Source organism: Corvus brachyrhynchos, unplaced genomic scaffold (assembly GCF_000691975.1).
Source record: "Corvus brachyrhynchos isolate BGI_N302 unplaced genomic scaffold, ASM69197v1 scaffold80, whole genome shotgun sequence".
NCBI classification, from domain to species: Eukaryota; Metazoa; Chordata; class Aves; order Passeriformes; family Corvidae; genus Corvus; species Corvus brachyrhynchos.
Genome location: NW_008236769.1, coordinates 9,351,220 through 9,365,237, shown reverse-complemented (window position 1 = coordinate 9,365,237; position 14,018 = coordinate 9,351,220). Strand labels below are relative to the sequence as shown.

At 38.7% G+C, this 14,018-nt stretch overlaps 1 protein-coding gene across 1 annotated transcript in view; it reads left to right on the top strand.

Annotated features, from left to right (window-relative positions):
- Positions 1-14,018, top strand: part of ABLIM2 (actin binding LIM protein family member 2) — a 95,097-nt gene that overhangs the window by 25,619 nt on the left and 55,460 nt on the right. Inside the window, exons 4-6 of the mRNA XM_017727532.1 lie at positions 119-128; positions 1,196-1,358; positions 3,315-3,408. Coding sequence (XP_017583021.1) covers positions 119-128; positions 1,196-1,358; positions 3,315-3,408 — 267 coding nt within the window. The remainder of the gene's footprint in view (positions 1-118; positions 129-1,195; positions 1,359-3,314; positions 3,409-14,018) is intronic.

The following is a 14,018-nucleotide window of genomic DNA, read 5'->3' as shown; positions in this document are numbered from 1 at the left end:
AATCTATTTAATGCTTTTGCATAGCTTTCTCTTCCATGTAAGACATTGTTGTGGGTTTTTTTTCTCTCCTGGCATCTCTGAATGATTAAGTGTCTTTCAGGTTTTGTCTTTTCTCTAGGAAATTGTTGGTATACCTGAAGAATTCCTAAAAATACTATGTATTTTTCCACATCAGATGGAAGATATTGTATGGAGGATTAGAAGGATTACTGAGATATTGGTATTAGAATCAATTTATCACTGACATTTATCCCTATTTTCCACATATTCTGACTATATTAACATTTAGTAAGAAAATCATACATAGACAGGAAATCTGTAGAGTGAAGAGTGGATGAGAGATTGTCGTTGTAAGGTACTAGAGGGTTCATTTTTGATATGGAGAACCAGATCCAAATCGCATGCCTATGTAACATCTCTAAAGAGGACACTCACAGGTGGACTCTTTGTGTGGAAACTGAGTGTAGATTTGGCTTTTAGTAGCTTAGGCAAAATATTCTATTGTTAAAAATAAGGCAACCAAACACCTAGAAAGTCTTGTTCTCAATTACTCTCTCTGGGAAGTATAGCTAGTTCACCTACAGCCTGTTTAACCAACATAGACTAACCTCTGTTACCCAGTTATTACATGTTTTACATGTATTTTTTGTTAGCACCTCCTGGAGCTTTAATATAAGTGAATTTCTGCAAAGAATAAATACATAGACAGCCATCACTTTCACATATTGAAATGTCACTAATGCCTCTTAAGTATTGGTGTGTTTTTCCTGGTTACAGGAAATTTCATATCAGAATTTCACCTTGGATTTTTTTCATGGTTTCACAAAGAATTTTGAAATAAGTAGAGCTTGCAGATACCGAGGCAAAGTCTAATAGAATCAGTTATTTGTTTTACTCTTTGTCTTATTTCTTTTCTCAGGCTGATTTGCAATGCTTGAAAAATTAATCAGCAAAACTTCGTATTTTTTAAACATGATATAAATGAATTAAAATAAAGTCTAAGTCACTAGGAAACTAAAGTCATCAGCTTTTTTCTTTGAATGATGCATGTCTTGTAGCAATGTCAGAGCATTCTAAGGGTGGCAACCCTTGTCATCTATCAGTGAGCAGCCACGAGCTAGCTATGGAGCCCTCGTGAGCTGTTATGGGGACACTGCAGTACTGCAGTAACCAACTGTTGCATGACCACCTAAAGAATATGGTTCACTCATACTGGATTTTTCTCTTGCAGATTGTGGGGGTTGTGGTTCAGAAATAAAAAATGGTCAGTCCTTGGTCGCCTTGGACAAACACTGGCATTTGGGCTGTTTTAAGTGCAATACTTGTGGCAAGCTACTGAATGCAGAGTATATCAGCAAGTAAGTAGGGGAGTATTTTCACCTCTTTTCAGCATTCTTTTAATGCCAAATAATTAATTCATCACTGCATACCCTTTACTTTTTGTTTATATATGTATTTGGGGAGATATATTAGAGATTATTGTCTGAATTATTATCTAAATTGTATTATAAAAATAGAAATGGAGAGAAGTAGAAGTCACATTTGTCCATTTACCTGGAAAAGGACTTTACAAAGCAGCTATGCTACAGAGAGTCAGTGGGTGGAATATGTTTCAAAGACCCAAAGGTATGCCCTTAGTTACCTATGGTTTTTCTCTCTGTGATGCTGTAATGTGAACAAGCAGATACTGTTCTTTCTGTATGTACTACATAAGCAGAAATGTTCACCAGAAGTTCATCAAGGATGTACATATCATGCTTTTGTGCTGCTCCAGACCTTTGTGTTGTCAGATTTGGACTGAATGTGATGACAGCACTGAGAAACAGCACAAAGCACGCACACACCAAGTCCCATGTCAGCACTTTAATCAGGCCAGTGACATACAGGGCTTTCACTGGCCAAGGCACCTGGGATTAATTTCTGCTTCAGACAAGTGTGTTACTCTGAGATTTTCTTAAGCAGTGAAGTAACTCAGTCACCAGTGCCCAAAGATGATGGAGGTTCAGAGCCTACTTTTGAAAGTTCACTGACTTTCAACAATTCTTTGGATTTAGATTAACACAAGTATAATATTTAATTTCACAACTTGCACTGGAGAAACAATATAAAAAGGGTGTTCTTAAATAAGGTTTTGCGTTGTCTCAGTGTTGTGCTACTTTGCTGTATTTTAGTACAGTGCTTTTTTTTTGCTTGTTATTTAATATAAACCTCCCATAAATTGTAAAGATATAGTTATTGTGAAATCCTCCTTTTAAAAAGGCTAAATGCCAAACAAAATAACTCAAGAGAAGAAACATCCTGGCTTTAATGAATTCAATTAATTATTGTAATAACTTATGGGTTAGTCTCTAAGAAATCCAACTTGCACGCTATAAAATTAATTTCTTTGTTTCTCTAGGGAAATGCCTGATAAAATCATGGCTCTGCTAATAAATCTGTCTGATCAGGGGCTGGTTTAACATAACAAACGAAACATTTAACTATGTTTAACTTGCACTTTGAAACATGAGAAGAATCTCCAGTTTATTCTTAGACCAATTTGTTTTCATTCATCGGTTTAATGGTCCACATGTGCAACTTCATAAAACTGTAAAATGTAAAATTAACAGGTTCTTGTCAGGGCAGTAGTCCAAGTGTTCTGGTCCTGATGCTTTACAATAAAAGCAGAGGCTCCAGTTTTTATTCTTCATATCTCTAAATTGTCTCTTGTGGTGGTGAAATAGCTGGTCACATCATGCATGAACACACTGCTGCTCAGGCTGAATTCTTGTAGTCATTGCTGGCTTCTGTGGAGCACATTCCCAAGGTGTTTGATCCCTGGCTGTCTTTAAGCAAGTCCAGTCAAGAATGTCAGATTTAAATGTTTATCAAAACTTGGTTTACAGACAAGATATTTGAGAAATTACTCTCTGCAGTCTCAGCTAAAGGATTAGGTAACACATATATTGAATGATACATAAATTGAATGAATAAGATGATAAGAGGGGAAGACTAATATATAGAAATAACTATTTTTTCCACAGAGGGGGAGACATGTGGAATCGGTTAATGGGTAACACGATTAAACAGATGGTATGAGGGTCTCAGAGACGGAGTGTTGTTACACATTTAGCAGCAAAGCAGAAAAGTGGTCCAAAATAGTTCAGTAACTATTCAGTTTTTTACAATATTAATAAATATGAGGTACTTGGGAGGCAGGAAGGTCCATAAATACCCTATGAACTGTTGAAACATTGACAAATTTTAGATGCATAATCTAGTAAATGGTAAGCTTACATAAAGCAGTATCTGTATGACCTGTTGTTCTTCCCTAGGGATGGTGTTCCATACTGCGAAACGGACTATCATGCAAAGTTTGGTATCAGATGTGACAATTGTGAAAAGTACATCACAGGACGAGTGCTTGAGGTAGGGAGAAGCTGTCATTGAAGCACATCTTGAAGTGTACAAAAAGAGTAGCTCCATTGGGTTTAGTCCTATGCTCGCAAATGAGTGTTAATGCAACAGTTTAATGTTACTTTTATTAAATACCTGGAACTTTTTCTGTAATTGGGTTTTTTGTTTCTTCTGTTAATGATTTGGTAATATGCAGAGTCCCTAAATGGATAGTTATGGTACTGGAGAATGTTCAAGCAGCAGAAGTAATTAATGAATGTGTTATCAGGCACGTTTTAAAACTTGTGCTAAATTAATTTGTAATTTCTGCTTTTTGATTCTCTTTTATGTTCCCCAAAGATAGGATGAAGCTGTTGAAAAGTAAAATGAATGATTTGAACTGTGTTTTTGCACCCAGAAATGAGCTGTGTGGCAGAGATTTTTTGTGCTTGTTGTTCTAAGAAGCAGGAGGTGGTTTAGTGTAGGTGCATGTTTATGCATTATGCAAAAATTTCCATATAACTGACCCAGTGTCAGAAAGTAATATATTCCTTGGATCTGAGTAGAATTTATCCTTATCCTTGTGTACTGTTATCCCATCAATGTCATTGATTATCTGCTTTTTCTTTCTGCTTTTCCCTGTATCTTGCAAAGTCCAAGCAGTACGGGCATTAGGAAGAGTTACTCAGTTCACTCTTTGCATCAGCTAAGAAGGCCTGGAGAAGTCACAAAGGACTTCCACCAGAGGAAGATGTGCTTGAGTCACACAAAGACTTAAGTGTCCAAGTGGTGGACAATTATAACTTGTTAGGAACTGACGAGCAAGTGTCCATACTAGATGAGAATCTGCATTGGATGGGATGATATGGTGTTAATGTTAGGCATGAGAGGCTTTTCCATTAAAAACTGTTTTTACGGACCTCTTCGAAAAGAGATTTCTAGAAGGGAATTTGAAAGAGTATAAAGAAAGCTTTCTCATTTTTTTGCACACTATTGTCTCAACTGGGAGAGGCAAAACAAAAGAAAACATCTTAAAACCATAAAAAGGTGACCAGTGAAAGCTGTTACATGTTTTCAGAGGTGTTAACCTTAGACACTGAATGAAAGGGAGTAGGAGGGGGTGGGAATTAAAGGTAAAGTTAAGGTAATTAAGGGAGAGATGAATGCAGAGAGAAGAGTTAAAGCTGTGGCAAATTTGGAATGCATTTAGAGAAGTTTACAAGGAGTGATTAATACCTCAGTATTAATAGGAGAAGAACAGAAGCTCCAGTTTCTGTACTGACTCTTGGCTGCACAATACTGTGTTTTTCTGTCCTGGTTCTTGCCTTGAAATATGTGCAAAAATGCTCTTTTTATTAGGTAATATTTTACCTGCAGTATAGTTAAACAATGGCATGTGGTGTGATGTGGTTAAGAACTGGGTCCTTCCTGTCTCTATGGGTAATAAAAAGAAAAAAAAAAGTTTTAGAGATCTGCATAGTAACAGTACCAAGTTTGATTTGTGGGACCTGGGAGCACATGTGACTGTAGTTGATTCTTCTGACTGCTTGGTGAGAGTGTACTGAATAGAAGGCAGTTCCTTGTTTTTATTGTAGATGGGCCAGTAACAAACTTGGGAAAAGTTAATTTTTTAAAGGTATTAAAGGAATTCTACTATGAGAGATTGCGTATGATGATTTCATGTGTGTGCCCCTCTCCTCTCCATTCCCTAGTGTTGGGCAGCTCTGTAGCACTGATTCTAATCTTGCTTTGGTATTGGTTCGCGCTGGAAGCTACTTTCATTGGTCTGTGACACTTAACTGTGGAAAAAATACTGATGCAAGATTCTGAAACCTTTGGAAAAAAATAGATGAGGAGAAAGGAGTGCCACAGTCTGTAAAAACACAGGAATGTCAGTATCAATGTGAAACAGGAAAGATAGGATGAAGTTAGGATGGAGCAGGAAATGGATTTGAATGGTTACAATGATATTAAATATCTCTGGAGACTTGTTATAACAACCTGGAAATTTTATAATCTGTAAACTTTTTTCTATAGGACTATACAAAACAATGTGCTGGTTTGTGTGCAACAAAGCTAATGAAGCTTGAATATGGGTGCATGTCACATGTGCATTCTGCTGTCACTGTAGGTCCTGTTCCTCATGACACCTCCCAAGATATCTGCTCCCATCCCCTCTGTTTTCCCATTACATATCCCAAGAGCTTTCTTTACATTCTCACCACCTGTTTACAAGCAGTGACTCACACTGTGAGCCTTCTTCCATGGCGATCCGCCTGGGATTTCCGCGAGTCTTTGGAACTCTGTAAGGGATCACTTCAAACAGCCACTGAGTTTCAGTGTCACCGTGGAGAGCAGCTGGATGAGGAGGTAATGCCTCGCTTCAGTAGGAAGCTAAACAAAAAGTCATGGCCTGAGCAAACAGATTTGAAGGGATGTGGAGACCGTGTCTGTAGCTAACGTGGTTAAAGCATTTGTTGTTTGTGTGCAGCAGATGGACTTGTTCAAAAGGCTTGGAACTGGGACTGATCTTTTCTCTCCCTCTGGTCTTGGTATTGAACTCGATGTGTGTTTGTCACCACCAGGCTCATTTATATGTTTGTATATCTCCTGGTCAGGAGGACAGAAAAAATACAAAGTAATCATGCCTGCTCTTTTGTTGTAGGACATGCTTTTTGTGGAATTGTCTGGAATCCTGGCACATTTTTCAAAATGACAGTATTTCTTTTTACCATCTTGAATATTATCTGGAGAAACACAGAAATAATAGGGCAAATTGCTCTTAAAGTGAGGGGAAATCTTGACAGCAATACTTACTAGGCAGAGGAATACTCTCCCAAGGGAGCTGCTGGAAACTATCACTTAGAAAGTCTTGTAACAAGATTGGACAAGGCACTGGAAAATCTTCCTTAGGGAACAGTCCTGCAATGACAAAGGGAGGGAATATATGACCTAATAGGATTTTTTCCATCTCTGATTTCTGTGTTAATGTCAGGAGGACAGCTGCTTCTACAATTATTCTGTGCCCAGATTTTATAATATTGTCTCCCTTTCCAGCACTTGTTCATTTTAACTGTTTATTCAGCAGAAAGGAAGGGAGAGTCAACTAGTGTGAGTTACTGATAAGTTATAAAAATATGGCTGTTTTTGTAGGTTGTCAGCCAAATACAATGATGATTTAGATACTTAAATTCTTCTCTCAGCCCATTTTCTGAGGGCCAGATTCATTCCATGTAGTAAATGGGCTTAAACACAGGATAGCTTTGTTTATAATTCCTTTCTTGTTTCTTTCTTCCCTCCAGTCCACCTTGGCTTGCACCCACTCTCCCAGGGAACTTGTACTGGAAAAGCTATGAAAGGGGCTGAGTAGTTCATTTATGAAGATGATAAATTCTTTGATTGCTTTTAAAAGCAGTAGTTTTGCTGTTGTTTAAAAAAAAAAAAAAACCAACCCTACCCACCAGTGCATTTATGGGCAAGATTTGCTTTGTTTGTGAAGCATACAGAGCACTCTTAAATGCAAATCAGCCCTCTCCTAGAAGTTGTTTTATTTTATCCCTGACCATATATATTGATAAACCTGCCACCTTAAGTGAAGAGCAAGAGGTCACTGGAGTTTACTTTAGTAGTTTGACTTAAAATGAAGTGTGACTGAAAACCTCTAGGGAGAGAAAGGGTTTATTTCAGTGCTTATGCTGTATCTCTGCTGCCAATCCTGCAGTAGTTACGATCATGCAATAACACACATTTTAAAATAACAAGCCATTGATTTTTATGACCAGCCATTTCCCTTTTGTCGTGTTGCAGTCTATTTCTGTACACTTAGCACTAAAAATATTTTTCTCCTTTTTATCAATTACAAGCAGTAATTTATTAGTTAAAATTTCAACTTGTGGTAATGAACATATCCTAAAAAAAAAAGTGTAACTGTCTTTTTTAAAAAAAATATAGTATACTTCTTACAGCAATTCAGAGCCTGTTGCAAACCCCTTTCACTCAAGAAAACACTTTCCATTTGTTTCCTCATTTTTAATCAGTCTTCTAGCTGCGTTTTCCTGGGGGAGGCAGAGATGTGTTGTCTATCTCCCGGTCCTTCCCACACAGCAGGTTGTGTAAAAGGTTTGGAAAGCTGTTGAGGTTGCATGGCAAAGCTGTGTGACAGCCAATGACTCCTCCTCATCCTCTCCTGAGAGGCATGTCTGGGTTTCCTTTACATCTGATCCTTAGAAATTTCATCTCAGTTCCAGCACCTCTCTATTTTAAAGTGGTACATGTGTAGTTAAAACTTCTTTGGATACAGATTGATTTTTAGCTTTTTAAAAATCTTCTCCCCTTTAATTGATGAATTCTAAGGAGAATTTATAGAGAGTAGTCTTAGTTCGTCTCAACTTTTTTTTTGCAAAACTGGGTGAACCCAGTTCTCTCCTGCTCATAAAGTCAGCTCCAGGCTTTTCTGGTGATGCTGGTGGACCTCCTCACTGTGGATTCCTAACTGGAACTGCCTTCTCTCAGTATGGATGAACACTGTACTCTACATAGCACCTCACCACTGTCTTGTGCAGTGATTGTAACCCCTTCCACTCTTTCTAAAGAAAGTCCTTTCCTGGTATATCTCACACTGGTGCAATTTTTTTTCTCTGAGTTCTTTAACGTTGACAGCCCATACCGAGATACTACTTGGAGGGTGGTTCTCTTCACCTCTGTTTCAGCTGGTGGTTTCCAGCGTTGTTAGAGGAAGCTTCCATATCCAAAGATAACCTTCTGGGGATGTTTTAATGGTAAACACAATATAGGCTGTGAGGGGGTCACGATTGCTTGGATAGGCAACTTCATCCCATCAGTGGCCAAAATACCCCCTCAGGGGTGTTTTCAGTACTTGACTTTTATCTACAGCTGTCCCATGATTCACAGCTACATGACTGTGGTGTAAAGGTGTCTTACAAGTGCTGTTGAAAATCCCTTACAGCAGTTGGAACCATCTTTATGTTTGGTATCTGACATCCTAACACAGCGGCACAGCACTCAGTTTATGTGGGGGAAGAAAGGGTTAACATTTTACTGGTTTACATGTGTATGTAGATGTCTAGAAAAAAATAATCAATATATGTTTTTAAAATCTATTAATTACAACCATATATTATTTTGAAATAAGGAAACAAATGCAGTAGGCACTGGGCAGAAATGAGACTAGAAGTGTCAGTAATTTATATGTCAATTAAATGTCACTTATACCTCAGTGACTTATTAATTAAAGCATGAATCCTATTTTTCGTAGTTTGTTTTTTACTTTGCCCTAGGGCTGAGGTGATTTTGTTTGCAGCCACATCTACTTTGTAAATCGATTGCCTTTCCCTTTGCAAAAGTCTCAGGGATAGCAGAGACGATACTAATTCCTTGCAGCAGGGAGTACAAATTTCTGCCTGCAGTGTGGAAGAATGGTTCATTCTGCAATGTCTGTTACCCTGCTCTTTCATTAACAACAGGACCTACTGATGTGTGAAAGGTGCTTGAGCACCTTATTATGTAGGCATTAATAGTGAAACACACAATAAAGGCAGCTCTGTCTGTACGAGCGAAGGCTTCCCTGTGGCATGGGCAGCTTCGGGAAGGCTGTCAGAGCAGCAAAAGGATCCAAATGTCAGCGCTATCTTCGTTAGAAACTGCTCTCTGCGCCAGTTTTCTCCCTTCAACAGAGAAGAAAGAAAACTGTTGGAAAGACACATCTAAATAAATCAGCATTAGCTTTTGCAAAAGGAGACCATCTAAGGTAGGAAATGTTAACTAGCCCTTTCAATAAATGATGTTTGCTGAGATGCAGGGCATTTTGCAGCTTGGGAATGGTCTCTGGTTTGATGCCACTTGCATTTATCTGGGGCTGCTGGCTTGCAAAGGCGGGTTAGTCATCAGTGCATTGTATCTGAATTTGGCTGGGTAAGTGTTGACAGTTGACCTAGACTTTCTGCTTTAAAGCAGGCATCATTAAAAATACTGTCAGCAAGCAAATAAATAGAAATGCAAATGCTTTTTCCCCGTAGCTTTTAGCCTTTTCTGTAGCCCAGTTATATTGGTTTAGATTAATTCACCTCATCTTTCTCCCACTTTCAGCCTTTCCCTTTTTTAGTCACCTCTTCTCTTTGGAAATACGGGGCTACACCTATCTGTATTTATTATCTGAACGGCTAAAATCTCACAAATTGTTAATGTCAGGAGAAAACTATACATTAAACCAAACTCTTTGCATAGCTTTGTTCCTGTAAATAATTTGTTAGGTTTATTGAAGAGCACTTAGTACCATTTGATGATAGCTGAAGACTGTTACATTTTTACCAAAGTAAGGGGTTCTGCAAACTATTTCTGAATAACAGAGAAAAGTTCAGGATTTGAGGGAAAGTGGTTGATAGAGAAGAAAGAATGACTATTGCAGGTTTTCTGGGAGTTTTTGTATTTCTTTTCTCAGCTGCTTACTTGCCTTTCTGTTGAGAATTCCTCCCACATGTATGGGAGAATCCTCAGTAGTACTGCTGTGCGTTTGTGCTTGTGTAGGTTTGTATGTGTAAGTTTTAGTGCATAGTTTGATTTTTGAGTCTGGCAGACACTTGTGGTGTCCACTGCTTTTCCTTATTTTGCAAAAACGTAGTACCAGTTAACTATCTTAAATTATCTGAACTGATTAAAGGATCAAAGGAGTGATTCCAGTAGTCACCCTGATACCTCCTGAGCCTCAGACCCCAGCAGCACACAGTCTGCCAGTTACACTGCCTCTCTAAAGCCATGTGTTGCTGTGGTGATGCATTAATATCCAGTGCTATTTGCCAGCATTTGAGTGTTCTGACAGTGTGAAACATTGCACTTCATGGATGTCTTCAGTCCCTCATCCAATTACTTTGAGTATTCTTTCATTCCTGGTGGTCCTCTGACCCACGTCGGGGGAACGCTGCATCGCACAGCTCTGCACAGCCCCGGACCTCCCCTGGCCCAGTCAGCAGCACAAGCACCTGCCTCCAGCTCTCTCCTGTAACCATGGCAGTGGTGCAGCAGTAAGTGTGCTCAGTGACAATTGCCTTTGTTGATAAAGTATCTCCAGGAGGCTCTGGCCCATGTGAAAACAATTCAGCATGTCTGCTGATAGCAGGAGAGCAGCCTGTGACTCATTTCTTGTAGCTTTACAATTTTTTCATCCTACTAACCTTCAGCATTTTTTGTGCTTTTTCATATTTCTTTTTGTCCCCCCAAAGTAAGGACTTCTGAATGGTACATTGAACTGGAAATATGTGGATTAAGCCTGAAAGTAGAAACTTCCTACTTTTAGGAAGGATTATTAACGTCAGTTCTGCATGTGACAGCAGCATTTCTAGTCCCAGCTAAATCTAGTGATCCAGAAGAGCAATCATTATTCAGACACAGAATGAGAGACAGCTTCTGTTCTTAGATGTTTACAGCCCAGATCACCGTGTTCAGAATGAAAAAGAGCTGTGCTGGCTTCATTTGATAAATCACACTGTTTCTCCAGGGCAGTTCCATCTTGGTTGAGCTTCATTTTTCCCATCTGAAATGGGTGGGCTAAATGCACAGCTGCAAAGTTGAAAATTAAAGGGAGTATGTCTGCAAATCATCTTTCTCCTTCTTCACTCCCTCTCCCCAATTAAGAGTTGGCATAAGTGAGAGCCAGCTGCAGCTTGTCTTGGCTGCTAGGTGGGCTTTAAGGAATGGGAGAGGAAAGTGGAAAAGAAATAAAGGAGATTTGTTGAGCAAATGGAAAACAGAAGCCTCTTCCAGTCTCAGTGGGTGGCAAGAAAAATTGCAAAGCTGAGAAGAAAAAGACAAGCAGATCACTCAGTCCATAACAAAAACAACTGAGTGCAAAATCAGTGGTTTTAGGTATGACAGACCATTTTGGTTTACAAGAACATTTACCAGATTCTGTAGAAAAATATGCACTGTTGTCCTTTTCCAGATTTTACCTGACTGTGGCCAGGCTGAATTTGCTTCTGAGACAGAACTTGTTTGCAGATGCCACAGAATGAGATTACAGTTGTAATAGTGCTATTTTTCCTTCTATTATTTCTTTTTGCTCAATTTACGGTTTTTTAATTACTTCTATTTTATTTTCTCCCACAACCATTAGAAGCTTCTTCTTCTGAGAGTCCAGTATTATAGGAAGTTGTTATCATTCTGAGATAAATGCTCCTGTTGGTGCATTTGATCTGCACCTTATACCTGGAAGAATAAAGAGCATGTGGGAAGCAGTTAAAATGACTCAAATGTGGGTGGGAATTCTCAAGGCTCTGCAAAGCAAAGCAGGATGAGCCAGAACCAAGAAAACAAGAAATAACTGTACATGTGAGATTGCTAAAGCTATAAGTAATGCTGCAGGTGCACGTAGTGAACATTTCATGTGACTGTTTCTTGGCATCCAGTAGGATCATAAACGAATCCAGTAAGGAGAAGGTGAGGAGAATGATTGATACAAAACATTACACTGCGTTTACAGTGGTGTAAATCCTGATGAAAACAGTTCATTTGCCCTGGCATGCTGTTGAAGTGACTCAGTGGTGAGTCAGGTCCACTGTGACTAAGAGAATTAGTAAGAGTTTTTCTCCACAGAATTCTGTCTTTAACTTCTGGCTGTCACACTTTTTTCTTCTCAACATTGTTGTATGACATAAACAATAGATATTTTGCTAAATACCTCTGCCTTGACAATGTTGCCTGTCCCTTCACACCCAGTAGATGATATGACAGCTGTTTACTAACTTAACCATTACTGTATGTAACTATTACTGAGTAATTCTTAAGGTCCTTCTGTTGCATATGCAAAACTCTGGCTTTGCTAGAAATGTGAATGGAGATTTTATGTTATTCCTCTTAAAGCTGGTAACTGAGCACAGTGTTCTATTCCAAACACAAAGGTTATTTTCTGAATAGCATCACTCTAATTTGAAAATACTCTTTAGAATTCAGTTTATGGAGGCCAATATTGTGCTTGTAATATGTCACTATGTGGATGCAGTGGCAGTTATCAGTGTGTGCATTCATTGATAGCACTTGATGGTGCAGTGCTTTGCATCTTCTTCATGGAATTCCTGAGAGAAAGACGGACAAACATCTGAGCCCTAGATTGTACACAGCCTTTTGGATTAAATGCATGCTGTGCAATGTGGGTTGAAGTGCTGGCCAAGAGCAGGAGGGTTGTATTAACTTGTGGGAATAAGCAAGAACAACCCCTTATTGGGTTTGCCTAATTGGTGGAATAACTTGATAGGAAAATTTTCTAAGCCTGTTCTGTGCTGTTAGGTCAGAGAGTTATTAGATAATATGTAATGTAGTTCTGGGAGCAGGAATTAAAACCTTATCTCAGCCAAGTCAGGGAAATGCATTTACTTACAGAAATTGTGATTTTGCTTTCACAAACCAATGCAGTGACTGATTGGGCTATTTAACAAAAAAATGCTGTATCTCATTCAAAAACCTTATTAAATTAAAAAAAATCTGGAGTTCCTTTTTATACTTTTGCTTCTTTATCAGTTTCCTGTACATTTCTGGCACCTAAGAAAATGTACAATTCATTCACATAATGGCTTAATATCTTGGTAAAAACAATCATTTGGGGGATGAATGGAGAAGTATAAACAGGATGAATTAAATAGCCACTAAAGGAGTTCAGTGGTTTTCCACCCTTTTTATTTATATACTTAGAAAAAAAGTATTCCCAGTGAAAGCACATGCTCCTTAATGTTGAGTTTAAAATGATAGATAATGAAGCAGATATGAAATGATAGGTAATGGGAGCAGAACAGAGCCAGCAGATCTCTAAGGAAATCTTCCACAAAGTGCTAGAACTAGCAAGGGGAGTTTGGTGGAGGACTGCCATGATAGTTGACAGGCTGGAGCATGTATCCTGAGTAGATGCTCAGGGAGCTGAACTTGTTCAGCGTAGGAAAGTGACAGCTTTAGTGGGACCTAATAGTAGTGTTGCCATACCTATGAGGAGGCCCTAGAGGATGTGGAGACAAGCACCTTCCTGGGGCACATGGTGGGAGGGCAGGAGACACCTGTCATAAATTTAAAGAAGGGAGGTTCTGACTGGATAAAAAGGAAAAAAAAAATCACTAAGAATAACTAACCACTGGAGCAATATTCTCAGAGGTTTTCAGTATTCAGCTGAAGAAATTCCTGAGCAGAATGATCTGAATTGAGCATCAACCCTGCTTTGAGCAGGAGGTTGGATTAGATGACTTCCTGAGGTCCTTCCCAACCTGAATTATTCTGTCATTATGTAGTCACTTACACACTTCCTGGCTTTAAAATGAATTCTATTTCTGTTGGCTGTACTATGAAGTTTACCTGAAGGAATCTCAGTGGCCTTTAATGAACAAATGGGAATGTCCACATGAATAGAAATTACTCAGAAAATGGAGACAAAATACAGGAAAAAAAAATAATTTATTGTCTAATCAAAGTTTTACCCTTTCACCCATCCCTACACTGCCTAAGTACTTTTCATCTTCCCATCCCATACAAATAGTACCTTCCCTCCACGTGAAAAGCAACAGTAGTCAAGTCATATGTCTTTTATAAGGTCCTTAATCCTTCATTTCAGGTTGAGAAGCTGCCTGATGGAAAGGCTTATTGACTGTTGGTGG